General features: G+C 36.8%; 2 protein-coding genes across 2 annotated transcripts in view; both read left to right on the top strand.

The window, feature by feature from the left end:
- The window catches only part of LOC125874890 (uncharacterized), a 942,258-nt gene that overhangs the window by 373,457 nt on the left and 542,525 nt on the right, over positions 1–26,276 (top strand). The window lies entirely within an intron of this gene.
- On the top strand, positions 581–9,396 carry LOC125873815 (uncharacterized). The gene is made up of 8 exons (XM_049554664.1): positions 581–1,286; positions 1,364–1,611; positions 1,693–1,896; positions 2,215–2,307; positions 2,409–2,513; positions 2,770–3,150; positions 5,048–5,057; positions 9,299–9,396. Exons 1-8 carry the CDS (start codon positions 581–583, stop codon positions 9,394–9,396), a joined length of 1,845 nt encoding a protein of 614 aa, XP_049410621.1.

Genomic DNA, 26,276 nt, shown 5'->3' with positions numbered 1-26,276 from the left:
AACACTGTGCACAGAAATGAGCCTGTTTAGTTGTTTCACAACGCTTTAGTTGATATGATTTGGTTAAGTAATTTATGTTTGGTATAGCTGGTTAGAAGGTAAAGTATTCACATATAAAATTGTGGCTCTAGGTAAAGTATTCTGAATGGTTGTACAGGATATAAGATTAGTTTAGTTGTGGCTCCGGGGATATTGTGTATGTACAGCTTATAGACTTAGTTTACAGTATATCTACTGCTAGAAGTTCTGGAAACTCAGCTGCCACAATGTTATACAGTGCTGGAAATTTTGGAAACTCAGCTGCTGCAATCTGCTATAATACAGTGCGGGAAATTCTGGAAAGAGTTGAGCTTTTCTATAACTTCTATAGAGTTGGAAATTCTGGAAAGAGTTGGTTCGTGGGTTCTGCAGATGCACAAGGCATAGGAAGGACAATGTTCCAAATTAATAAGCTATCCATCTGTCAACCTTATATCAAGATTATATTGCTGCTACTTCTTTCACTTAAAAAACCTTTTTATTTTGTAGGTTTACTTACCACAGGAGAAGAAATCAAAGAGATTAAAACAAAGCGAGAAGAATGAATCAATCAGCAATACTAAAGAAAAAGGGTCCGAATCCAAACAAAGCTCAAAGTCCATTCAAGAATATGGATGTTGATATGCAATACCGATCAAGTACTGAATTGGCCAACAAATTCAAGATTAAGAGAGAACAACTTGCAAACGAACGCAATGATAGATCTAAGAAAGAGCAGGCACCAATACCACATAAAAGAAAGAATTCTGAGGATTTCACTCCACAACTAGGAAAGAGTAAATTGCTTGGGCACAAATCAGTAATTCAATCATCTTCAAGGGAAGAGCTTAGAACCTCACATATGATTGCAGGGAAACGACAAACTAAACAGAGGTTATTTCAATCTGGAGAGTCCATTCAAGAGAAAGGAATTAAACTTCTTATGAATAACTCTAGGTTCCAAACATCATTCAAGGAAGGTGTTACTGCTTCAGTACATGTGACTGGAACAACACTAGGTAATGGAGAGGTACAACATGATAATGAGGATCTACTGAACTTCAAACAAGTGAAGAGGAAATCGGTCCGACCATCTACCACTATTGATCTGTTTCTGGATAAGCAACAGATACACAATGAACATGATATTCATGATCCTATTATTAATGAACACAACAAAGGATTGGATGATCTTGTGGATCAAGAAGAACTCGGTGGAGATAAATGTGATGTCGAAGAGGAAATTGACATTGGTTGTAGTACAAAAGGTATGTCTTAAACCATGTAAGATTTAGTACTCGTTATAAAAGAAATATCTTATTTCTTGTCTGTTACATCAATCTAGAAATTTCGAAGTCAAAAAAAGTTCGAGGACAAACAACATGTAAGGATATTCACGCAAGAAATTTGGAAGAAAGAAATGAGGTGGCATTTGATAAAGGACAAGCAGTGGGACCAACTAATAAGATAGTGTCACAATTAAGCAACTTTATAGGAACAATTGCAAGGAATCCTAGATTCATCAGCTTGATGTACACTAGTTGGCATGCGGTGCCAAAGGATACTAAAAAGCGCATGTGGGAATATATCAATGTAAGAACAATCACTCTTGGGATTGCATATTTTATTATTTGTTTTTACTTACTGAAGCTAAAAATATTTTATTTTGCATAGTCCAAATTTCTAATTCCAGTAGAAGGAAAGAAGTGGGTGATGACTAGTCTTCGTGATGCTTGGAGGCGACACAAGCAAAAAATTAAAGAGAATTTTTTTGATAAAAATAGTACCCTTGAGGATATGCTAGCAAAACGTCCTGATGGCATTCCAGATAATCAATTCTGCCAGTTGATCGAGTATTGGAAACACCCAACTGTTCAAGTAAGGCTAAAATAGTGCATTTCTACTCATCGACATATTTTGCATCATATCTATTCATTTTTTATTTATCATTTCAATTATCTCTTTTTATTTAATAATAGGCCATATGCGAGATGAATTCTCAAAACAGGAAAAAACAAAAGTGGAGGCATCGAATGGGACCTATTAATTTTGCAAGAGTACGCCTGGCTTTGGTAATACTTAGCTGACATTTCTTCAAAAATCTGAATTTCATTTTTTTGTACTTTATTAGAGCATACTGATGTATTTTTTGTTTTTTTTACATAATTTGTAGTGTGCAGCCAAAGACNATAATAGGCCATATGCGAGATGAATTCTCAAAACAGGAAACAACAAAAGTGGAGGCATCGAATGGGACCTATTAATTTTGCAAGAGTACGCGTGGCTTTGGTAATACTTAGCTGACATTTCTTCAAAAATCTGAATTTCATTTTTTTGTACTTTATTAGAGCATACTGATGTATTTTTTGTTTTTTTTATATAATTTGTAGCGTGCAGCCAAAGACAACAACGAAGAACCATCAAAGCCTGAAATGTTTATTGCAACTCGTACCAAGACGGGAAAGGAAATCCAGGCTGATACCCAAGTTGCAATAGTAAGTTTTTTAAAGAGGATTAGTAGTGAATATGATTGAGACTTAAAATTTATATATTGTGGGGAGTTTTCCATTGAATTTTATCACGTATGTCTTCTTCTTCTTCTTCTTCTTTTTGTTCTTCTTCTCTTTGTCGATGTCGCTGAATTGTTTGCTAGGAAAAGTTGTCAGATTTTTTTTGTTCTTGATCGCTATCATAGGACTGGAAATGAAATAGTACTTACAATTCATTATGGATGCCAATTTTATTCAACAGGCTGAACTTCAAAATCGCCAAAATTCTGGGGAAACAGCTGATGATGCATTTAGGGCAGTGTTTGGAAAGGAGCAGCTTGGTCGACTTAGGTGCTATGGTAGATCAGTGACAACAAGTTCTTTGAAGAAAGATGAGGAAATTAACAATCTAAAACAAAAGCATGCCAATGAAATCACTTCTCTAAAGGAAGAATTGAGAGAACAAATGCGACATTTATTCACTCAATTGCTGCAAAACAACCCTGGATTGAATTTTCAAGATATACCAGGGTGTGTTGGATCAAACATTGCTTCACATATTGATGCAAGTAGCGCAAAAGCTGTAAGAGGCACAAATCTTCCACATTCTTCAGGGTCAGCTCATGATTCGATTCTTCAAAAGGTATTTTTTATTTTACATTTTCTGTTAATAGTCTGCATATTGTTTTTCTTCTAGTTGAGCTGGTATTCTTAGTAAATAAATTCTGAACTTATTTTATTATCTTGAATCTTTGAAAGTTTACTTTGTTTTTGTTACTCATTGTCTCCTTTAAGCTTATATACCAAAATTTTTTTTATATTTTTAGTTGTATGAGTGTTGTATTGTGTTGAAGGAGGACTCTACTGATTTTAGGTTGTAGTTGTGTACTTTTATCCCCTGTTGTTTTACTGCTTTGAACTGTGATGGTTGTTGTGAGAGATGGTTTTAGTTTTCATTGCTTAAACAGATTCTCATAGCTAAAGCTATCCCTTTTAGATTTCTTCGAAGGTTAGAGACTTTGTTGTATTTTTGTGAGTGAGTTTGTTGTCACTTGTGCTAGTTAAACTCTGTTCTGATGTGGTTTGAGTTGTCATCCTATTGCTGTTGGTTCTTGTTTCTAGGAATCTGTCTTTCCTGTACTATGGAATGTTGTATCTCAGCCTCTTTTTGTTGTCTTCTTTTAATTGCTGCTCTATTTTTCTTGCTTGGTTTACCTTTTGATTTTATATAGAAACTATGAATCCATCTAATCCACATCTTGTCCTTCTTGTGAGTAAGGTCCCAGAAAGTCTTAGCAATTGCAGCTTTGTTCCATAAATGCAAATTTGTAATATTCAGTCCACCTGCAGATTTTGGAGTACATATTTTCTCCCAAGCAACTAGAGCTTTTTTGTTTATATGATTTGTACCTGTCTACACATAGCTCCTACAATGAGCCTCAATAAGTTTCACTACTTTGCTGGTATTAGAAACAATTGTGCCCAATATGACTGTACACCAAACAAAACTGTTTGAACCAACTGTACTGTCCCTGCATATGATAGTTTCTTTGTTGTCCAAGATGATATTCTACTGACGAACTTCTCAATTAGCTGTCCTAAATCAAAGAAATAGGAATATTGTGTTACCTCCAAATACTCAGAGGCTCCTGCAGGTTCCCATGCTCCTATGATTTTATTTAAAATGGATCTTATTATAACTTTAAAATATAGGTTCTCTTGAATTTTTTGCAAAAGCAGAAAATAACTTAAGATTAAATAATTTATGACCTTGACTTGTAGCATTAACCTGAAACCTGTCTGGAACTTGCTGTTTATTCTGAATGTGATGCTGAGGGGGCTAGTAGAGGATCTATGGTCTAGACTATGATTAATGTGGGTGTTCTCATGCCCAACATGCTGTCAGTGGTTGACTTATTATTAATTTGTGTCTCCATTGTATGCTTATCTTTTGAATTCTAATTTTCAGCTCCTTCTTGATTGTTTGGTTGATCCTGCATAGAAAGATCAATGAAATTATTAGATGTAGGGAGTGCAGAGTTAGTAGTTATTTCAGCTCTTTATTGAGTCTGCCATTCTTCATCAGTTGGCTTGTTGTTATTTCCTTTTTTTTGTGCTGCTGGTATTGTGAACTGCTGTTTCCATCCTCTCTATTTGTGTATTGCATTTGCAGGTTTCTTGAATCTTGTTTGCCTTGTTCCCCTTTGGTTTTGTTCTTCCTAGCAGCCTCCTACTCTTTTCTTTTTTTAAATTCCTCATCTCTTTGCTTAATATCAAAATGTGAATGTGAGAGCTAGTCTCTTGAGCTCTTTCTTGATTAATGAAATAGGCAGCTCCCAGTTCCTGCCCAATACAGATATGTAACAACTGTTCTTTGTGTTTACAATACATGCAGTAATCCAAAATTCATGTGTTGATAAATGTTCTATATGATTTGCATATATATATTGATTTGGATTGGCTGGCTTACAATGAATACTCTCCAATTATGCACTTCCACATTTATTTCACTAACTTATAATTTTATTTTGAATTTGCAGGAAAATGCCGGTAATTGAATTTGAATTGCATGTGGCCAAAAGTAAATTCGGTCTATTGTAGTGAAGGATGAAGAGTTTTTGTACTATTGTCATATACGTTTGAATGCATTTGATTTTTTGGAATTTATCGATAGTAGAGATCTTTAAGCAATCACTTTCTAAGTATTGGTTGTACAAGACATGTTTCTCGAAGTTTATTTGAAATATATAGCTTCGATTTAATTATTAGCTAATTTTGTGCTTTAGGTCACTTGTATATTTAATTATGTGATTATATATTAAATATATGCAAATAAAATTATTATTATTAAAAATAAAAAATTGTGGCTACAAAATTCTACACAACATTGCCACACTTCAAAAGTGTTGTTGTAGGACGTCCAATGTTATCTTGTACTCTAGATGAGATATAAAGTTACACTTTATAAGTGTTGCTCTTGATGAGATATAAAAGGCATCGCTTTTTAAGTGTGACTAATAACAAAGAAAAGGCAACGCTTTTAAGTGTAGTATAATAAAAAATAGGTGTGGCTAATTCATCACAACAAAGCGTGCCCTTATACCTCTTTGGCTACGCTTTATAAGTGTAGCCAAAGATGGCGACATTTAAAAAGTGTTGCCTAATGTCAAAGGTTCCGCTTCATTAGGCCACCCCCTAAAAAGTGTTGCTTAAAGTCCAAAAGTGTAGCCTTTTGTCAAAGGCCACACTTTTTGCTAGTTTAGGCTACACTTTACTGGGGTGGCCATAGGCCTAAAATGGTGTAGTGGGATTTAGGGGTTCAGTTGACAAAGAGTTAAATAAAAGGGCCCTGAATACAAACTCATACAAGTATAAGAGTCCATCAAACCATTTCACCATATTTATATAGAATTAGTGTCCTCAAATGTTTATTTTGTGCCAATAACTGATGTAAAACCATTGATTTCCAGGTATATGGATTGAGGAACAAAGCAAGGACACTAATTTGCAAAAAGGAACAAAGCGAGTTGAAAGAATGAAGAAACACAAGCCTAGTGATCACCAAGTCCACTTTACGAGTCGTCGAATGGCCATTTGACAGCTTAAAGTTCTAGTGTGCAAAGCCCTGAGGGAAGAAATCAAGTTGGCGATGGAAAAGAGCAGTCGGAGAATCACCGAGTAGTTCCATGATTTAGTACTGAAACGCCCAAAGTTACAAAACTAGAGGATGCTGAATGCTAAGGCAGAAAGGTGATGAAAGTGACCAAAGGGCAACTCACCTAGTGGTTCGGCGAGCCCAACTTACTTCGCCAAGTGGTTCTTCGCAGAACATTTTTTGGCTAATATAAATACATTTTTGGACATTTAGTTTAGTATGGAGGAGATATCTAAATTTCATTATATCGAATATTCTGAGACTCAGACATGTTTTCTCTAGTTTTTCCTTTAGCTTTGAAGAATTGATGTTTTTCACTTTGAGAAATTGGAAGTGGGTCTTTGAGATTCTTCGAATTAGACCATTGTAAAGACAAAATCAATCTTACCCAGCAGAAGGAAACTCAATTTGGTAACGATTTTTATCTTTTTATGATGTCTAGCTAAAACCCAATTCTTGGGGGTGTGATTATGTGATTATGGGCTACTTTAGTTTATGGGTATTGCTAATTGTTAGTTTAACATTGTTTAGAAGAGAGTTCAATCAGTAATTGTGGTTTAATTTAAGAATTGTAGTTGCAAATGCAGTTCCACCTACGTGTTTTTGTCGTGCTCGAGAGAGAGGTTTTAAAATCAAGCTTATTGATTAATGGTTTGTGGGTATTGGGTAGTCATGGGTTCAGCTTGAGAGAGTGAATCCTAAACCTAATTCCACACATTCAGCTCGAGATAGTGAATGGACTAAGGTGTGGGTTGTTCTTATTTTGAATGCTTGTTGATGTTAGAGAGAAATCGACTTGATTCGGGGTTCAACTTGAGAGAATGTTTACCTCCTCTATAGTCTAGCTTACTCACTAATATTTAGCTATTTTCTATTAGTTGCAATTACCCAATTGTCTATATTAGCCTATAATCGAATCACATCCCAAGAACCCGTCTCATTATTGTTACTTCGTATTAATTTTCGCTATTTGTAGTTGATAATCAAAATCAAAATCTCCATTTGACATTCGTGTCAACCCCTGATTTGAATGATGTCTTTATTCGATAATTTTTATTCCTATGACTAATTTGACCATATTTGTACTTCTCAATTGATTCTCAAACACTAACTGCTCGCTGTGGGATTCGACCCCAAATCATTTAGTTGGGTTATATACTAACTATTGATCGTTGACGAATAGATTTGGATGAAGTGTCCTTGAAACGTTAATCATAGAGTGGGTGACATCATTCTTAAGGGAGAAAGACGTTGAATAGTTTATTTTAGATTAAATGTGGGAAATCTTAGTACCCCGGGGTTGGTAGTGAAATGGGGTAGGCGTTAATTGCATAGAATAGAACTTTTATTTGGTTCTCATAGGTTGTGTGTTAAAAATTGGGAGTCAGGATAGAGATCTGACATGAGAGACTATTTGGCGAGCTAAGTCGAGCTTGCCGACTGACTCGACAACTCGCCATCTAACCCCTCGCATTGAATTTTTACCCTAAAAGATAGGTGTTAGCCACTGTAACATTCAACGATATGTATGTGCTCGCCGAGTTTACTCGTTGTCTCACCAAATGCCTTTGTGATCGCATTTTTTCAGCCTTAATTTTTTAAAATCATTCTATGATATTCGGCGAGCTACACTTGGCTCATCGATTGAGTTCCTCGACTTACCGATTAACCCCGAACCTCGCGGACTTGTGCAGAATTTTGTACTTGTTTGTTTTGTGAAATTTTGTGAGCTTTCTAAGTCTTGTTGAATGAGTCAGGTCATGCACCGAGCTAATTGGCGAATTTTGATGTAGATTTATTAAATTATTGTTTCAGTGACCTGTTTCTAATGCTTTTGTTCGATACATGTTGTCTTGCAAATACAACTAGACCCAAAGTACCTCGAAGGAAGTAACCACCCTGGAAGAGAGCACGAGGATAGGTTATTTCTTAGAAAGCTCCTCTTCCACGATCAACTCAACAAAAACATCCTCTGACAGGGGGAAAGCGAGTAGACAAAAGAAAGGGGCATGCATAGCCGAGTTCGGTTGAGTCCAGATCCAACTGAATGGGTATCTACAACACCCACCTCACAACTACATAGTCTGATCATGACGATAATTGTGAGTCTAGATCGCCAGCCTCTGCGTCAAAGCTAGAGGATTACCAAACCATTGAGCGGTGACAGGATGAGTTGTGCTCCAAAGCGCTACATAATCCGGCTACACTCCAGGTCACTCCTACACATCCTCCATCTCTAGCACAGACAGTTAAGAAGGCACCATCGGTGCCCCGGTAGATGCACCTCCGCCTCGCTCGATGAATATATTGAAGGCTGCAGAGTAGCGTACAATCTTGGAAGATTAGAGATTGTCCACTGATGGAGTAGTGGATGTGTATTCTGACCTATTGGACACCATTTGGTTCCACTAACTTGAGCGGTTAACACAACCTTGAGGCTCTTACAGGAATTCTATGCGTAGTACGGGAAGCTGCTCCCAAAGGGCAACAAGAAATTTGTACTTTTGATCATGTAGTAGTCCAGGGAAAAAGGGTGAAGTTCAAAAATTCGTACATCAATGAAGCGTTGGGGTGAATAGTGCATGTGATATATTTCTTGGCAGACAAGATTAAGAAAGAGTCCCTAGACGACCTCAAAGGGTGGTTGGCCCATTTGAATTCTTAAATTATACCGTCGTGGATCGAGGCCAAGGACCCATATTTAGAAGAAGGACCTGAATGTGGCTGTCAGATACTTGTTCGGATTCATAAGCAGCACACTGATTCTTTCACAGAATGAGTCCACCCTCTAGCATCCAAAGGCAGCTTTGTTTGGTTCCATTATTGACCCGGATAGACAAAATCTCGGGATGTTCATTAAAGAGGAGATGGCCATGAGGGCCAAGCAAAGCCAGACATTTCTTCCATTCTCGGTGCTAATACAGAGTTGAGCCGGTGAGCTAGAGTACCCTTTGTGGCAAAGATGGATGAGTAAGTGACTCCCACCTCCTCTATAAACATGTTGAGTATTAAGGCCATGTACACCATGGATGAGGCTGAACGGGAAGAGCAGTACCGGTGGACACATCCCCGATTGTTGATATAGATATGTATAAGGCATACGCAACTCCTATCACTTAAGTTGGTGATCCTTCAGGTGCTCCTACTTTATCTGCTCCGTTTACATTTGCTCCCACTTCTACTGATGCTTTTGGTATTGCTTTCGCCCCCGTTGATAGAGGCGATGCTTTATAAGATGATCCATCTAGCCCAGTCTGTTGATGTACGTGCTTCCCAGGTTGAGGTGGTTGTCCCAAGACTGATTGAGCGGGACATTGTTACTGCCCTAGCCCCTATCCGAGTTGAGTTGAGAGAGCATCGGGATTTGATTACTCCACATGGCCTAACCTTGGACGCCCTCACTGTGCGAGTTAAGGCATGTGAGTAGGGAAGTCTCTACTCCAAAGATGTTGCGGGCTTGAGAGACGATGTTGTAAGATTAAGGTGTGATATGGATGAGCTTAAATACACTAATTTTTCTATATTATTTTGCAGTGTTGACCTTCCCGACATTCCAAGTTTAGAGAGATTCCTCCGACCACTAAGATCATAGATGCTGCTCTAGCTGATGATGATGATTAGTCGGACGATCATGAGATATATGAGGAGGAGCTAGGGACCAGTTAAATGGTTGTTTATGATAATCCTGAGGATTTGGAGGGCCCGATGGTACAGAGGTCTATGCATGCTTCACTTCGAGACACGTTGATGATTGGCTCCGGTGAAGTAGAGTTTGAGGGTGGAGATGCGTCGAGAACTGATGCCCAGATTGAGAGAGCTCCAGATGTGCATCATTCACCTCAGGCATATCCTAACAAGGGGATCTTGACACTCTTCTTATTTTATTTTTGAGATAGTTATTTAATTTTACATTAAGGACAATATTTGGTTTTGATTTGTGGGGTGAGCTATCTGTTACCTCGCCCCTTGGGTTGTATCTATCATGTTTTGTATCTATCGTGTTTTGGATGTTTATTATTGTGAAGGATTGGTTTTAAATCTGAATGTTGGTTTTTGATCCAAATCCTCCTAATTTTTGTACCTGCGAATGTGTGTCTGTTATCTTGCATAATTGAGTATCGATTGCAATCAAAACCGATGACTTGGGTAGTGCTTTTGATTGAACGATATATTTGTACAATTCAAATGAGGCAACTTTAAGTTGCATAAGTCATGTGTGAACTTTTAGCATCTCATTGTGACTAGACGATTGTTGAAATGAGTCTTGTGGTTATTATTTTACGGAAGCTAAATTTGTAGAGTCTTTATCGATGATTGTGTTGAATGCTTTGTGTGTTGAGATTTCCTTGAAATATGTGTCTGGTGATACCAAAAAATTGCCTTGTTGGTCCTATTCACAAATGTAGGCGAATGAAAGAAATGATCTTAGGCACAAATTTTTGAGAGTGGACCAAATTTCTATTGTACCTTTTTGTGACCACCTTGTGAGAGTGTGAACCTAGCTTGGCACCATTTTAGCCAAGCGTTTTGTTTTAATGAAACATGAACAAATTTGGCCACATTCCTCCCCAATGTTTGAATAGCCAACTTAGAACAAAACCCTAAGTTGGGGCTATAGTAGAAATTGAGGAGAAAAAATGAGCAATAACCATGTGAAATTCACCATTTAAGGGTTGTGTTGAAAAAGATGGAACCCCTCTATATAAAAAAAGAGAGAAGAAAAAGCAAAAGAATAAAAAGAGTGAAAACGAATGTTGCAATTCAATTATTGCATAGATAAATGAAAAGGGTGTCCAATGAGTCATATAAGACCTTCTGTTCTTGAAAGAACTCGGGCTGGATTGTGAAAATCAAAAAGAGAGACCTAAATGGAAAAAAAGTGAAACGCAAGCCATGCTTCATGAAGGTAGAAGTAACTAAGCTAATACAATCATACCTTTACCCTCAGCCCTGTTAAACGCCTTGAAAAGCCTTGGTGATCTTCATTGAGCCGACTAACATGTTGATGGGAAAATACGGGAAAGCATATGGGTAGAATCATGCATGTATTTATGTTTGAGAGTTTGAGAGTTGATGTTGATTCCTTAAGTCTTAAATTTTGATGATCTTTGTGTAGGCATTGAATCATTCTTGATGTTTTGGAATTCTAATACTCTTGTTGAGATTTAATTTGCATTTGAAGTAAGCATGTGAGCTTGACTCATATTTGATGATGGTTAGTCACACTTTGGAACTTGTAGTGCACATTTGAACATTGCATGAGTAGATTGAACCTCATGTGCATTCATGTTGAGTCGTAAGTATCACTATTTGTAAACATCTTGTTGACCTCATTGATCATGTGTTTTACTTGAGGAGAAGCAAAAGATTAAGTTGGGGGTGTTTATCAATCAGGGATTTTGACTTATTTAGGGCATAATATCTAAGGAATTAGCATCCTTAATACATTTTTTAAGCTTATAGCTGATGTTAAAATGTTAATTTGCAGCAATCAAGGCAAAAGAGCAAGGAAAGGACATTACATGGCAAAAGGAGCGAAAAAGCTTAAAAGTTGAAGGAAAGCAAGGCTGGTACTCGTGAAAGAAATTTGGAGAGTCGTCGAGTGGACCTTCAGCTTGCCTAAAGTTTCAGCACGCAAGCCCATGGACAAAACTAACTTGGCAATAGCATAAGCATTTCACCGATTCGCCAAAGCATTCTGCGATGCCAATTTAGTTCGCCTAAAGTTACAGAAGAGAGATGGTGAAAGTCCAAGCCAAGAAGGTGATAAAAGGGGGCACTCTGCGTATCGCCAGAGTTGTAGGTGAAGCCCTAATTACTTCACCGAGTGACTCCGATGTTGAATTTCTGGGAACATATAAATACAATTTTAAAAAGAAGTAAAGAAGTTCCCACATTGTCCAGTTTTGGGATTTTGATCTTCAACATTCTAAACATTGTTTTTACACCTTTTGAGTAGAGATTTAGCGTTTGTTTGATTTTTAGCTTCAGTTTGAGCATTTTGAGACTTGTGGATTGTTGCCCAACTTGATCGAAAACTTTGTTGGTCATGATTTGTTGTTCTTTATTATGTTTGGCTAAGAACCCCTATTCTTGGGGGTGTGATTATGAAGTTGAAAATGTCGATTAGCTTATGGGTGTTTATATTTACTGATTTTATTGTTCATTTGAAGAGGGTTTAATTAATAGATTGTGTTTTAACAAAGGAATTGTAGTTACAAATGCAATTCTAGTTTAGTACTCTAAGATTTATTGAGAAAGAAGTATTAGAATTAAAACTATTAGGTTATTATTGTAGTTGTTGTGTTGTTACATATTTAGGTTGAGAAAGTGGGTCCGAATGCATTCCCTCAAATATTGCTTGAAAAACTAGATTGATTAAGGTATTGGGCTGTTAATCTATCTTTTGTTTGTCATGGTTTGAAAGAACTCACTTGATTCATAATACTTGATTTAGAAATGATTATTGCACCAAAATCCTCGCCTACCCCACTAAGGTTCAACGTCTTTTGGTACATAATAATCCCCCATTAGGCGAAATTGGCATTAAATTTATTAGATGATCAAGAAACCTTCTCTACTTTTTTACTCCCGGTTATTTGTAGTTGTGAATTGGTTACCCAAATCTCCCCATTTGGCATTAATTGTTAAAGACTTGTCGTTTACTATATTGTTGCGAAAATGCCTACTTCTACAAACGATTAGAACACTGATTTACCTAGTAGTCAATTTACTGTATCACTCCATGTGGCATCGAACCCAACTCTTAGAATTTGATGAAGTGTAGTTGAGCACTATCAGTCCACTCAGCGAGTCTCCGAGTGGCTTTGGCGAGTATCATTTTTTCTTTCCTTCAACTTTTTCAGCCTTTACACTCTTTTTTACCTCGTAATGTCCTTGCCTTGCTCTTTTGCCTTTATTGCTGAAAACTAACATTTTAATATCACTTATGAGTATAAAATAGGAATTGAGGATACTAAATCTTTAAATGTTAAGCCCAAAATGAGTCAAAATCCTTGACTCATCACTGAAGATTAAGCTTACATGTATTTCTATTTTGGAGAGTAAGAGTTGTATTTATTCCTAACTTCTTTGTTGATGTGCTTTGTGAGAGCATGAAATCATTTTTGTTGTGAGGGCATTTATATATTTTTGTTAAAACATGGTTTTGCTTTTAGTGAGCTTCAGCTTTGATTGATACTGTCTAGTCATCATTTGAAGCTTCTTGAGCATGATTGAGATATTGTGTATGCTTGTTAGTAGTCTTGTGATGGTGCTTGCATGTAAGCTCACATTGAGAACTGTTGTAGACACCCTTATTGAACTGATTGTGTTCTTTATTTACTTTAGGACAAGAAAAAATTTAAGCTAGGGGTGTTGATGACTCTTAGATTGACTCATTCGAGGCATTTTTAGTTCAACAAATAGTATGTTCAATGCCTATTTATGTCCTTATCTCATGATATTTTGAAGTTTTATATCTAGGAAGTCTAAAGATCAAGACAAAAATGTTGAGAAGAGAAAAAACTCCCAGTTGAGGATCTCTTAACACAATGGATGGATTTCCCAACAGGTATGGACCTCCCCTAAAGTGACAGTATCCACTTCTGAGAATACTCAAGATATGTGGGCAGAGTAAAGAGTAAACGGCGATTCGCAGAAGCAATTGGGTGAGTTAAAAGTTCCATCATTGAAAGTGACAGACTACTGAGTTAATATAAATACCGAATGGGCGAACGAAGGTGGTCATCGATGATTAACTGAACGTGAAAAGCTGACTCAATCGAGTTTGTCAATTGAGGTTAAAAGACTTGAATCCTGAAGTCATAAAAGGGTGGGGTGACGAACAGAACGGTGATCCGCCAATCAAGTAAGAGAGCCCAATTAATGTTACCGATCAGGTCGCACATGTATTTTGGATTCTTTTTTGGGGAAATTATAAATAGCACAAAGGACATAGAATATCAACATCTTTAATCATTTATCTTTTTTAGATTGAGAGAATGGACTTTTCAGTATTATAATTAGAATTTTACTTTTCTCATAGTTTTGGGGTTTTGAAAAGTCTTGTATTTGAAAATTGAGGGTTCAATTCAAAGTTGGTATTGAAGATTATTGCTGATTATCAACACTTTAATGGCTGAAAACATAATTGGTAGAATTTATTTCCCTTTTATGATGCTTGTCTAAAACCCTAATTTTGGGGTGTAATTATGGAGTGGGTGTTAACTAATTTTAGTAGGTCTAATGTCATGCTCTGTTTCCTATTGTTTATTCATGGATTTGAGCTATTTAGCATGTGTTCATTTATGGCTATGGTTGCAAACTTAGTCCTAGATTAAATCTTTGGTTAATGCTTGAAAGAAATTAATTGACGTGGGTAAATAATTTAACACTTGCAAATTGGATTTAGTTGTTGTAGTTTGCTCAATAGATAAATTATAGTTCCATTTCTAATTATCAAATCTACTCAAAAGATTAATTTTACAAAGGTATAAGGTTGATTTGTATTTTCAAATGGTTGAGACCGAAAGGAGATTCCATGATATGATGCATTAAGATCGAAAGAAGATTTTTGATTCAACTTAGGATAGTTATTTATGATTCAACTATTTTCCTAACATACCAATACATTTTTAATCGTTCTGACATCTCATTGCCTGAGGACACTACATTTTGTGTGTGTGCATGTTCAAACATGGGTCTATATCGACCATGATGTTGGGATTGTTGTTTAGCTAAGGTTGGTAAGCTTCATTCATACTAGGGTTATTTCAGTCTATATGTCCAGTACTTGAGTTCTTATTGTATAGTGTTTGGGTATTGTCGGGTCCTGTCTCAGTGAATTTATGTATAGTTCTCCTAAGGAATTATATATATATATATATATATATATATATATTAAAAGTGGAAGGTTCCTAACTTCAATGTTAGATTACGATTGTCCCCCCATAATACATCATATTTATATTTAAAACATGAAATTAAACATTAAACAATTAGGTAATTTACCCATGCTTCATTCGGTCAGGAATAATCTCGCTAAGCTTATGAACATCCTTGAAGATATTCGACTATTATAAGAAAAAATAAAGAGAAAATTTTAATAGGTTTTAAGAACATCTCAACGGAAATTAAATGATTTGACATTATCACATAGCTCAAGAATGGTAAATCTATAATAAATTATTAGAAGTATCTTGATATCTAATCATTTTTATATTTTACATATTTATCATAATATATGTATGGTGATATAATTGTCTTGATAATATTGAATGATGTTTTTATGAAGCAATGAAGCATTGCTTTTTCTAAATTTTTCTTCCTACATGAAAAATATATAATCTGCTAATTTGATGGTTAGAAAATACTCCTTGTGAAAAAATTATTATGTGAAAGTTTTGGAAAATCAATATACGTTAAAAATAAGTTAAGATCGTTAATAATTTATACAACAACATAAATATAAATTTTTTTACAGGCAACCTACTTGTTTGAGATCAAATGTTCATCAATTTTCGTTATTGATACTTTGTTTCTCAAACAAAATTTATAGAAGGATAAATTTGAGACAACAACAAAATAATATTTTTGGCCCCATTAAGAAATTCATTCTTCATTATAATATTGCTCTCAAGGCCCTTCTAGATGCATCATTTATGCAACTTTACATCTTTTTCAGAAATAGGTATGTATACTTGTCGCATTATGAAAGAACAAGTAGATCAAAATGTTGAATTCTAGAACTATGTTATAATGATAATCTCAAACATGAAAATATTGAATATGAGTCTAACCTAGACAACTCAAACGCTCATAAATGACTTGGGACAGGAAGGACAACAAATTCATGCTAATAGACAAAAATATGCTTGCCAAAAATAGTCATAACTCACTCCAAAAATATTTAGAAGGGTTGAATGAGAAGGAAAAAAAGGAAAAATATTAAAAGGACAATGGTCGTGTCCAAGTGAGATAATATATATGTTAACAAAAAATAATCAATTCAATATTAAGGAGACAACAAAATAGTAAGAAAAAACATACAATAAATAGAGTAAACTATGAGATATCCAATTATGTCAACAAATCTTTATAACTAGTAAAGGACCTATGTTTTGAAATAATATACATCAAAAAATTGATTAACACTTCAATCAACTCTCAATCGTTAAAGTTTCACTAATAAAATCTTGTAAAAATAGATAAGGATGATATAAAAACAAAAAATATGGAGGCACAAAGTCATTAAATCTAAGAGAATTTTCTCAAGAATAGAAAATCGCATCCCTGTATTTGAAATAATGACTTTATCGATGAAGAAATTAGATATCCCAGGAAGAGAAGACAATTTTATTTTTAGACTCTAAGACGACGTTTAGGATGAAGTTGATGAACAATAGTCTAGAAATAACACAACATAACTTCATGCAACGGAGAAATTGTCAACCTTGTAATCCATAGTAGTAGTGTAACACCTCAGAATCTAGTAGACTAAGTAAGGGACCAAGTGAAAGGTCACAAGCCAAGGGCAGAGCCTGTGCACCATTCACGAAGGCCTAGACAGACTGTGAAGGGTACCACGAGGTGTGGTGTTCCCCGTGGTGGCTCACAGAACCCATCCAATGGAAGCTTACCTCCCACGAGCACCATGGCACGTGGTAATGCCAGAGAAGAGGGAGGCAGTAACCTTCTGAGGAAAACCCTCCACACGAGCCACTTCACGGCTCGTGAAGGCTAAGACGGTCCTTGGAGAGGGTCGTGAAGGTAAATGGGGTTAAGGGGTGACTTGCCAAGACACTGGTCAAGGACCACGACCACCACTATGGACCGTTAAGTCCTCGACAGATTGTGCAGCCTGGAGGGAAGGGGTTGCGTCAGTTGTAAGTTTAAGGGCAATTGGGTCTTTTCCTAATTATTTTATATTGATACTATGTCGTTTTACCCATGCATAGGACCCCTATATAAGTTATTTTAACCCCAAAACTTACCCATTCAATTCATTATTTTAAATACACCAAAAGAAAATGGGTTCTTCTTCTCCAAAATATTTCTCTCTCTAGAACTTGAAAAAGATGAAGGGTTGAAGCTAGGGCTCACGGTCAAGTCTCCATTCTCTAATTTTTTTTGTGGGCTTTGATAGCAAGGTATGATATATTTATTAATTGATGGAATCCTTGCATCCATGGATCCCCTAAGTTCTCCCAATTGAAAGTAGAAATTCCTCAATTGGAGTTAGCGTTTTCTTCTAAGTTGTGGATCTTTGTGAAGTTTAATTCAAATAATCAAATTACAAATTATTATGCAAAAATTGAGAGGATTACATGCTTTTATGATGGATTTTCATGTACTCATGCTTAACCCATGTTTCTAAGATGAAATTGATGTAAGTGGATTTTACTCCATGAAAGGAGAATTTATGAATTTATGTGCATTCTTATAGAAAAAATAAAATGTGATAAGTATTGCTTTGAGATTGAAGCATATGTGATGATTATGATATGAATTTCTTTGAGAGTGAGGCATATGTTATGAATTTTTTATTATTGATGTAATTGTTGTTGAAGGGATCATTCCCACATGATTTTTTTGTATGCATGTGAAAGGCTTTCTCATATTGAATGATTCTAGGTTGAAAGGATTGGTCACCTAAAATGAATTTAATCTTAGGAACTATGAAAGTGAGATGAGGCTAGAGGCGATTACCCATGACCCTTATTGAGAAGAATATGAGGCGATTAACCATAGTCCATAGAGTAGGACTAGAGGCGAATACCCTTGATCCTAAGTAAAAGACAAGAGGCGAGTACCTATGTCATATCATAGAATGAAAAGTGGTGAGTACCCATGTCTCATGATAGAAAGACAAAAGGTGAGTACCCATGTCTCATGATGAAAGGACAAGAGGCAGCTATTGACTTCACGTATCAGGACACTACTTCCAGTTCAAATGCCACTGATTGTGAGTAGTAATACAACCCAACTAGTGAGTTGGAGTCGAGTCCCAAGGGAGCGGTTACTAATTGAGAATCAATAGAAAAGAAAAAATGTGTTCAAGTCAATCATAGTTATAGACATTTACGAGTAAAAATATGATAAATTAAAGGGTGACAGAAGTGTCAATTATCAAAAAGGGTTTTGTAGTAAATAAGCGACTAAAACAGTAAATAACAAAAAAATACGAATATGGAGACGGGATTATTGGGATGTGATAGCATTATGGGATAAAATAAACAACCAGGTAAATACTATTAATAGTAAATCACTGTAAATTGGTAACTAAGCTAGGCTTTAGTGGGGGTAATTTTTTTCTCCAACAATTTACCCCGAATCAAATCGGTTTCTCTTGAACACCAATAAGCGGCAATGAAGCACGACATTCGCCTTAGTCCATTCACTCTCTCGAACTGAATGTGTGGGAGAGGGTTTAGGATTCACTCTCTCGAGCTGAACAATCCAATAACCACAGACTATCGATTCAGTAGTTTTTGTTTTAAAACCTCTCTCTCAAGCAAGTCAAAAACACGAAGATAAAATTATATTTGCAACTACAACCCCATTAAATTCAAACACAACTACTGAACGAAATCACCTTTAAACAGTAAATTAACTATCTATTGCCAATACCCAGCAGTAAATTCAACCCATATTCAAATAATCACACCCCAAGAATGGGGGTTTTAGCTCAACATAGTAAAGAGATAGATATCGATACCAAAAAGTGTTTCCATCAAATGGGTATGATAAATATTGACTTTACACACATCTTGGATAAAGAATCTTCAATACCTACTTCCAATTGCTTAGAAATGAAAATCTTTAAAGCTAAGGAACAAAGTCTCCAAAAGTTTAAGTTCTAAGAACTGAAAATAAAATTTGATATTGGTTGTATACAAAATCTAATAAAAAATCTAATACTAAACTAAAAATTTTAACAAGTATTTATAGTTGCCAAAAAGTGTGCTGCGAAGAACCACCCGGCGTAGTTAGTTGGGATCAGCGATCGACCTGGTGATCCGCCCTTTGGTCTAGTTCATCGCCTTTCTGCATTGGCCTTCAGCAAATTCAGGTTCTGTAGCGTTGGGCGATGGAGTACTGTATCGATAAATCATTCGGTGAATCGTCGACTCCTACTTTATCTCACCGACTCAATTTTGTCCTTTAGATCTTCGCACACTGGAACTTTGGTGAGACCATAGCCATTCAGCGTATGCCTAATGGTTTATGGGATCCTCAGGGTGTCTTTTCTTCGTTCTTTTCAGCTGCCTTGTTCCTTTCTGCCTAATAGTGTCCATGCTTAGTCTCTAACTCCAATTACCTGAAACTCAAGGATTTTCATCAGTTATTGAGACAAAATATGCATTTGAGGACACTAAATCTATCAAAATAAAGCCCTAAAATAGTCCAAATTTTGGACTCATCATTACTCCCAACTTAAACTTTTGCTTGTCCTCAAGTAAAACTCAAGTTCAGCAGTTCAAAAAGGATGTCTCAAACAATGCTACACAAGACTCATTCATGAATGCACACAAAAAATATTCAATTTACTCGTGCTAGGATCAATTGTGCACTCAAAGATTCAAGTTGTGACTCACCATTACCAAAGAATCTCAAGCTCACTATACTTGGTTCAAATGCAAGTTCAAGCCCAACAAAAGTGATCAAATGCCCTCACATAAAGAATGATTCCATATTCACACACAATGGTTCAATCATTTAAAGTTCCATAATCAAGATCAACACTCACACTCACAAAGATAAACACAATGCATGATTTCACCCATAGGTTAGCCCGTATTATCCAACCAACATTTGTTTCAGCTCACTCAAGATCAAAAAGGTCTTTTTAAGGTTTGTAACGGGGTTGAGTGCAAAGGTATGGTCATTTAAGCTCATTGGCTATATTCCTCATGAAATATGGTGTGAACAATACTTCCTTTCCTTTTCTTCATCATTTTTTTCATTCGTTCTTTCAAGTCATCCCATTATTCACTTTCCATGGACTGTTGGCCACCCCATTACTTATTGTCTTCCCACAACTTTATTCCACAACTTTTGCATTCTTGTCTTCTTCTTTTTTTTTGTATGGAGGGGTTCCATTTTTCTCAAACCAATGGGTCAAAGGGGACTTTCTTGCACTTCTTGATTTACCTTCTCTTTTCACCACACCCCCAACTTAGGATTTTACCCAAAGTTGGCTATTCACACAAACCACAAATCATGAGGATTATGGGTAATGGGTCACAAAAGGTTACATTTTTATCAAGTTTCTTCCAAGAAAAGGCTAAGGCTCAAAGGGTGTTCAAAAGAGGTTCACACACTCACAGGGTAAGCCACAAAACAGGGATAATGTCAATTTGTTTCACACTATTTAACGTCACCTAAGATCATATCAAGAGTTGCGTTACTTAGTCAGCCGGACCAATGGGATAAATTCTATGTGTCATCACACATGGTTCATGGTAAGCTCATCACACAAGGCATTGACACCAAAGTCAAAGAAGACTCCACACTTTCGCTAGTGTGCAATTTTCATCACAAGAGACTCAATCGATACTTGGCTAGTCACAACGATATGCAAGGAGTTCACATATTGTCTATGCAACTTCAATTGGTCTCGTCGTAGCCGCGCAATCATTTTTGTTCGATTATGAGCACTATTCGAATCATCGATATTGACCAAAATAGGTTCTCAAATTTTCACGAGAATAGCCACATCCAAGACATACAAGAGGTGGCAAAAAATTTTGGAGGGGTCAAAAATCATTTACAATTAAAAGCAAGGAGTCACAAGCTCAAGCATCTACAAAAGCAGTGTAAAAACACAACTTTTTTTTTAGCTTAAAGCCCAAATATAAACAAAAAAAGAATTTCGAATGTCACACAAAAGGTGGGTCTCACACCACCACAAATACAAGCATTTGTCCTCAAATGCAAACAATATAAGAATATCCAAAAATGAAAAGAAATAAAGACAGAGAGGGAGGTAAAGAGGGGATCATGTCTACACAGTCGTTCCATCTGTCTTGGCATCAGTGCCCGGTGCATCAGTTTGGTTTCGGGCCTTAGTACTCGGGGTTCCTTCAAAAGGAACAATAGCACCAAACTCACAAGGACTTTCTACTGGTGTGTTCGCGAAAATTTTTTGAACAGTTGTATACAGTCCCCGGGCCCATTAAGGAATAGAGGGGTCTCGGGAAGTAGTCTTCCTATAAAAAATGGGCCTCTTGCTCTTGCCTTTGTTTCCAGGTGAAGGTTCTTGCTTGCCCTTTTTGGGAGGATTCGACCTCCCTTCATTTAATTTGAAATTATGTGCTCTTATCTTTCGGGATGGCACAATTTTTCCCAGCAACTTTTGGTCTAGCCAAGTATGCGAAGCATTAAGACAGAGTTAGGAAATATTTGAACAGAAGCATAGAAAATTAATTTTAAAGCTATGGCAATTTGGCGATGGGAGACCCTTCAGTGAATCGCCGACAGCTTTCAGCGAGCAAGAACTAGCTCGCTGAAAGTTATAGTGCGGAAAGGATACAGGGGTGCAGACTAAGGGCGATCAAGAAGTCTTTCAGCGAGTCTCCGAGTTCCTTCGGCGGCTTCAAGCTTCTCGCCGAAAGGTACAGAATCTAACAAAACATAAAGCATCTTAAAGGTGAGATGGGGACATTAGGCAAACTGTCGAGTAGTTCGGCAAGCTCGACCTAGCTCAACCCAGCTCGCCAAACTACTCAACGTGCCTAATTTCAACCTAACTTCTCGAATCAACCCTACTACCCACGAAAACAAAATTAAAGTCGGCACAACGCAAATTTAAACAAGACCCATAACACACAAGCACTACCCCAAAAAAATTTAATCTATTTCAATGCACCAAGCTACGGGATTTCAACAATAAAACACTACGGGCAAGATATTCAAATTAAAAATAGTATTTAAGCATACTAATCCTATCAAAGGGACCCAGCACAGGACAACACGATAAACTCATTTGCATAAGAGTACAGATTACTAAAATAAATGTGGTATTCAGAAAATCAACCCTAAATGCCGATAAAAATAAGATTGAAAAACTAGGAGGCAATGTAATCCAAATCCAAGCACCAATCGATAAACTAAAATACTTATAGAGTGCGAAAATATAAAAAATACTAGATAGGTGCGAGTTTGAAAATATGAAAAGTGAGGGAAAAATGAAAGAGTTTGAAATTTAAACCTTTGGCTTTAGAATAAACCGTCCAGATTTTGCCCATTCTGTGACATTAGTTTAGCACCAAACCACTCGGCAACACACTGAGTGGTCACTTACCTCGTCCAGTTTTATAGGACACTTAATTGATGTGGGGATCCATACGGCGAACAAGATCGAGATTGCTGACTTGATCGGCGAATTGCCAATAATTTCCTAGGCTCGCCGAGTTTTACATACTCTACCTTAAAGTTGTCTTGAGTCTAATAGTGGTCTAGGTCGGGGTCGCCGACCTCTTTGGTATTTCTTCGATTGGACTTTAGCTCGCTAATCTGCACTTTTCAAACATTTCCCACACTTTAACATGAACAATCAACACACCATTATTCCAAACAAAGAAAGATAAACAAATAAGATAACTTGGGTTGCCTCCCAAGCAACACATTAGTTAACGTCGCGGCACGACACAAGTCCTCCTTCAGACCACATTCTTGGGGTTAGCCATAATATCACTAGGCAAACCCCCCTGCTATCTTAGGTTGAGATGAGATGATATATGACCCAGTTGGGTCTCCAACTGCTTGATTGACAATGAATGGGAGGTGACGGTCTGGCTAAGGGTAGACACATTTTCTTTCACTTCTTTTAAAATCTTCTCTAACCCTTCAACTTTGTTGAGGATACGAGATAGCATATAATCATATCTACCACCTTCCGAATCCTTTGGATTTTTGTGCTCATGGGGAGGTACATACCTATCTTCTCCCCATCCTTCCAATTTGTATTATGGTCCCTCCATTCATGATCTCTATCTTTCCAACCTTTATCCCTATCCAACCTTGGTTACCACCCTGCCTTGAGTAATTTGAACGATAGCCACCGTCTTGGTTGGCTAGGAAATTTACCCCTTCATTATACAAGGCTTCAAACATGGACTTATTCGTATTAGCACACCCGACACCCATGACATTGATACTTCGAGCACCAACTCCCGTGACATTTCTAGACAAAATATCAAGTTGTGTCATGATCTTGGCCATGTTGTGATCCCTCCCTTAGTCCTTCTCCATCCAAGAGAAAGTTGGCAGCAACACCCTTATTTACAGAGTCAAGGCTTCGGTAAAAATACTCCAACAACACGTTATTAGGCAAGCCATGGGTTGGGCATTGAAGCACCAGCTTCTTGAATCGCAACCAAGTTTTATGTATTGGCTCTATTTCAGGACTCTTAAAGCTCTGAATGCTATCCCGAAGAGTCATCATCTTCAAACGAGGGAAAGATCGCACTTGAAATGTGGTAACCAACTCCTCCCAGGAAGTGATTGATTCACGTGGCAATTCAACCAGCCATTTGCACGCCTCTCCTATCAGAGAGAATGGGAACAACCTCAACCAGACCAACTCTTGGGATATGTTCTTGAAGGAGAACGGTCCGCATACATCCACCAAGAGTTGCAACATAGTACTCGTGACGTGAAATACCGCATTCCCTTTGGGTGGAGGCAAGTGAATGGCACCAATACCGCCCATGAGATGGGGGTCATTAGCATGAAGCTTGTTGACATCATTGATGTTTATGATGTCATCTTAATGGCCTACTTGGCCACCATTTCTGCCATTTACGCTCATACTTCCTGTTTTCAACACAAACAATCAAAACAACACTGAAAATAAAGTAAGTAGAATTATAACTAACAGGGGCAAAATGCAACTAAACTAAAAATTCTCAATTAACACAACTCCCCGGCAGCGGCGCCATTTTGATTTCACGTATCAGGACACTACTTCCAGTTCAAGTGCCAATGATCGTGAGTAGTAATATAACCCAACTGGTGAGTTGGGGTTGAGTCCGAATGGAGCGGTTCGTAACTGTGAATCAATAAAAAAGAAAAAATGTGTTCAAGTCTATCATAGCTATAGACATTTACAAGTAAAAACATGATAAATTAAAGGGTGACAGAAGTGTCAATTATCGAAGGGGGTTTTGTAGTCAATAAGCAACTAAAATAGTAAATAACACAAAAATATGAATATGGAGATGGGATACTTGGGATGTGATAGGATTATGGGTTAAAATAAAAAATCGGGTAAATGCTATTGATAGTAAATTGCTATAAATTGGTACCTAAGCTAGGATTTACTGGGGGTAAATTCTCTCGAACAATTTGCCCCGAATCAAATTGGTTTCTCTCGAATACCAAAAAGCGGCAATGAAGCACAGCCTTCACCTTAGTCCATTCACTCTCTTGAGCTGAATATATGGGAGAGGGTTTAAAAATCACTCTCTCGAGCTGAACTCACGACAACCCAATAACCACAACCTATTAATTTGGTAGTTCTTGTTTGAAAACCTCTCTCTCGGGCAAGTCAAAAACACGAAGATAAAATTATATTTGCAACTACATCCCCATTAAATTCAAACACAACTACTTAAGGAAATCACCTTTAAACAACAAATTAACTATCTATTAGCAATACCCAGCAATAAATTCAATCCATATTCACATAATCACACCCCAAGAATTGGAGTTTTAGCTAGACATAGTAAAGAGATAGAAATTGATACCAAAAATGTTTCCATCAAATGGGTACGATAAATATTAACTTTACACACATCTAGGGTAAATAATTTTCAATACACACTTCTAATTGCTTGGAAATATAAATCTTCAAAGCTAAGGAACAATGTCTCAAAAACTCTAAGTTCTAAGAACTGAAAATAAAATTTAATATGGGTTGCATAAAAAATTTCATGCAAAATCTGATACTAAACTAACAATTTAAACAAGTATTTATAGTTGTCAAAAAGAGTGCTGTGAAAGACCACTCGACATAGTTAGTCGGGATCGCCGAGTGGATCGGTGATCCTTTCTTTGTTCTGGTTCATCGCCTTTCTGCATTGGCCTTCAGCAAATTCAGGTTCTGTAACGTTGGGCGATGGAGTACTGCATCGCAGAATTTGTTTGGCTAATCGTCGACTGCTTCTCTAACTGGCCGACTCAATTTTATTCTTTAGAGCTTGGTACACTGGAATTTTAGGCGAGACAGTAGTCATTTGGTGACTTGCCTAGTGGTTTAGGCGATCCTTAGGCTATCTTTTCTTTATTCTTTTCAGCTGCCATGTTCCTTTCTGCCCAATAGTGTCCATGCTTAGTCTCTAACTCCAAATACCTAAAAATCAATGATTTTCATCAGTTATTGAGACAAAATATGCATTTGAGGACACTAAATCTATCAAAATAAAGCCCTAAAAGAGTCCAAATTACAGACTCATCAACTACCCATGATCCTAAAGTATGTTGGACAAGAGGCAATTAGCCATGTTCCTATGGTAAAGAGGGACAAGAGGTGACTACCCATGATCCCAAGGTGATAAGGACTAGAAGCGAATAACCATGATCCTTTATATTAAGGCAAGAGGCAATTCCCCATGTCTTTAAAAGATAAGCTAGAACATGTTATGATAAGTGATGATAATGGATTGTTTCTTGAGTTTGCCTTCTATGATGAGTCACACTAGTGGCAGATTACCCATGTCTTGACTAAGTATGAATTGAGGTTACTTCAAGAAGTACCCATTATATGTTGAAATGATCTATTATGTGCATTGATTATGCTTTATGACTTCTGTTGTCTAACTCTTATGTTTATGATATGTTTATGCAAGCTATCATATTTTGGACATCTTTGTACTAACGCATACTCTTGCCTACATTACTTATCCAAATGTAGGGTTCGATATTCTCGATTCTCATCCCCATGGGTAAGATCTCTACTAGAAGAACAGTTGAAGATTAGTGACTCCACATTCATCCGAGGATATGGCCACCACTTTCCATATGTTCTTTTCATTTTAGTATTGAACATTGTTGTATGGGTTGTGCCCCAATGTTCTATTGTATTAGATGTTTTTTGAGACAAGTGTATT

This window comes from Solanum stenotomum, chromosome 8, assembly GCF_019186545.1.
Source record: "Solanum stenotomum isolate F172 chromosome 8, ASM1918654v1, whole genome shotgun sequence".
Classification (NCBI taxonomy): domain Eukaryota; kingdom Viridiplantae; phylum Streptophyta; class Magnoliopsida; order Solanales; family Solanaceae; genus Solanum; species Solanum stenotomum.
Note: the sequence above shows the minus strand (reverse complement) of the source record. Positions and strands in the feature narration are given on the sequence as shown.